The sequence below is a fragment of the Myotis davidii genome, unplaced genomic scaffold (genome assembly GCF_000327345.1).
Source record: "Myotis davidii unplaced genomic scaffold, ASM32734v1 scaffold1006, whole genome shotgun sequence".
In the NCBI taxonomy this organism is placed as follows: domain Eukaryota; kingdom Metazoa; phylum Chordata; class Mammalia; order Chiroptera; family Vespertilionidae; genus Myotis; species Myotis davidii.
Window position 1 is genome coordinate 828885 of NW_006297143.1, and position 2591 is coordinate 831475.

The 2591-nt window shown below is 63.7% G+C and overlaps 1 protein-coding gene across 1 annotated transcript in view; it reads right to left on the reverse strand.

Annotated features, from left to right (window-relative positions):
• Nucleotides 1–2591, reverse strand: part of NOTCH4 (notch 4) — a gene marked incomplete at its 5' end in the record, with an annotated part of 49275 nt that overhangs the window by 9259 nt on the left and 37425 nt on the right. The window contains 4 exons of the mRNA XM_015569858.1: nt 702–886; nt 1810–1963; nt 2288–2375; nt 2542–2585. Of these exons, the coding sequence (XP_015425344.1) occupies nt 702–886; nt 1810–1963; nt 2288–2375; nt 2542–2585 (471 nt within the window). The remainder of the gene's footprint in view (nt 1–701; nt 887–1809; nt 1964–2287; nt 2376–2541; nt 2586–2591) is intronic.

A 2591-nucleotide genomic window follows, 5' to 3' on the forward strand; every position in this document is an offset into this window, starting at 1 on the left:
CCATATGTGCCTCACCTGACAGCTGCTTCCTGTGTAGCCAGCAGGGCAGAGGCAGCGGGCGCCCTGGGGCCCGTCTTGGCAGGTAGCCTTGTTTCTGCAGGGGCTGGACAAGAGACGGCACGGGAGGAGGCAGGTGCGGGATGGGGAGGGTGGCCCCGGGGAGATGGGACCGAGGGAAGGCCTCCCTCCGAGAGGGATGCGGGATGAGAGGCAGCCGGGCCCTGGAGGAGGTGGAGGAGAAGGGCCTTGCCCCTGCTCACCTGTCTGCGCAGCTGGGGCGGACCCTTCCCTCACAGCGTGGGCCCTGGAAACCAGTGGCACAGAGGCAGGCGGGGGCGCCAGGCCTGTCCACACAGGTGCCCCCGTTGAGGCACGGGGCTGGAGAGAGGGGGCTGTGAGCCAGGGTCGGGTTTCTTGCCTGTAACCTGGCCTGTGACCTCAGTCACACCACAGACAGGCCGTCCCCCCGCCCCCCATTGGGCAGGGCCGATGGGAGGCTGATGCCAGTGTCCACGTGGACAGCAGCAAAGGCCTGGACGAAGGTGAAGGGACACGGACAAAACGGAGAAATATTTAGGAGATAAAATGGCCTGACTTGGAGGTTGGCTGGATGTGCGGGTCAGGGAAATGGATAGATCACGGCCCCCACCACGCCGACTGTCTCCCATGTCCAGTCCACCCTGGCACCCTGACCCGCTCACCTGGCAGAGATACCCATTGGGCTGGGCCACGCAGGTGGCCCCGTGCTGGCAGGGTCTGGACTGGCATGGGTTCGCCCTGTCCTGGCACGTAGGGCCCTGGAATCCAGGGGGGCAGTGACAGAAGTAGGAGGGGCCCCTGTCAACGCAGAGACCTCCATTCTGGCACAGGGAAGAGACTTCGGTGCCTGCGGAGAGACAAACAGGATCAGTAAAGCTAAGCGGGGTGGAAGGGCGCCCGGGCCCAGACTCTGAGCAGAGAGGCCGTGGGGACCACCGACATTCCTGGGGGAGGGGAGGCCTCAGGACCAGGCCTGCCTGACACAGAGGGGTTGAAGCATCGAGTTCCCCGCTGTCTGTGCTGCCAGCTGGGGGGCCGCCCTCTCCCCGGCTGTAGAGCACAGTTCTGCGCCCTCCCATGTGCTCACTGTCACTGCCACCAGCCACCCTGGTCCCCACGTCTCTCTCCTGAGGTCTTCTTGTCTTAAACTCATCTGCACAAAGGGCTATTCTTTTTATTTTTAAAAAATATGTATTTATTGATTTCTGAGAGGAAGGGAGACAGAGCGAGAGAGCTAGAAACATCAGCGATGAGAGAGAATCATTGATCAGCTGCCTCCTGCACGCCTCCTACTGGGGATCGAGCCCGCAACCCGGGCATGTGCTCTTGACAGGAATTGAACCCGGGACCCTTCAGTCGCAGGCTGAGGCTCTATCCACTGAGCCACACTGGCCAGGGCCTGGGCTATTCTTTCACGATGTGTGGGAAGTGAAATGTGTTGAGTGTAGTTGGGCTAAATGTGTCCACTCCAGAGATGACAGTGACAGAGTCGAGCTGCTTCACACTGATTAGGTCCCTGTTGGTTGTGTTAACCTGGAGTCTTATTGACGGGGCTGCCTGGTGGTTCTTGAGCTGCCCTGAGGGTGGTGCTGGGAGCTGGGCCGTGTGGGGAGGCCCTGGGCGCTGGGCTGTGGAATCAGTCACTGGCTGGTCGTGTTGCTTGGCTCTGGGCCGAGTGTGTTGTGGTCGGATGTGTGATCCCTTAGGGCTGGGACAGCGGAGGGCAGCTTTCTCCCCTTCTTCGGCTCCCAGTCGGCCCCTGGTTGGTACCTTGGCTCAGGGCAGCCCTCTGGCAGGAGGACAGCGGGACTTCGCAGAGATGCCCGGTCCATCCCTGGAGGCACGGGCACTGGAAGGAGGGCCCGGTCTGGAGGCAGCGGGCATTGCGTGGGCAGGGCTTCTGGGCGCATAAGTCCATCAGAGTCTGAGGGTTTGCAGGGAGCGTGAGGCAGGACAGAGCACCAGGTCCCCAACCTAGAGGTGGTGCTCTGCCGGCTGCAGCTCCTCAACATCCCCTCAGGCCGCCCCCGGCCTCCCTGCTGCCTCCATCCCGGGGCGTCCCCGAGGCAGGCACCCCGCAGTCCCTCTTCCCCGCAGACCCCAGAGCCTGGACTTCCAAAGCTCCCCATGTGGGTGCCTTGCCCACACGCCCCTGCTGCCACCTTTCAGTACCTGAGACCCTCTCACTGGCGCTCCCCAGCCCCCCGGCCCCCCCCATCCCCAGCAAATAGTGCCATATGTGCCTCACCTGACAGCTGCTTCCTGTGTAGCCAGCAGGGCAGAGGCAGCGGGCGCCCTGGGGCCCGTCTTGGCAGGTAGCCTTGTTTCTGCAGGGGCTGGACAGGAGACGGGCGGGAGGAGGCAGGTGCGGGATGGGGAGGGCGGCCCCGGGGAGATGGGACCGAGGGAAGGCCTCCCTCTGAGAGGGATGCGGGATGAGAGGCAGCCTGAGAGGCAGCCGGGCCGGAGGAGGTGGAGGAGAAGGGCCTTGCCCCTGCTCACCTGTCTGCGCAGCTGGGGCGGACCCTTCCCTCACAGCGTGGGCCCTGGAA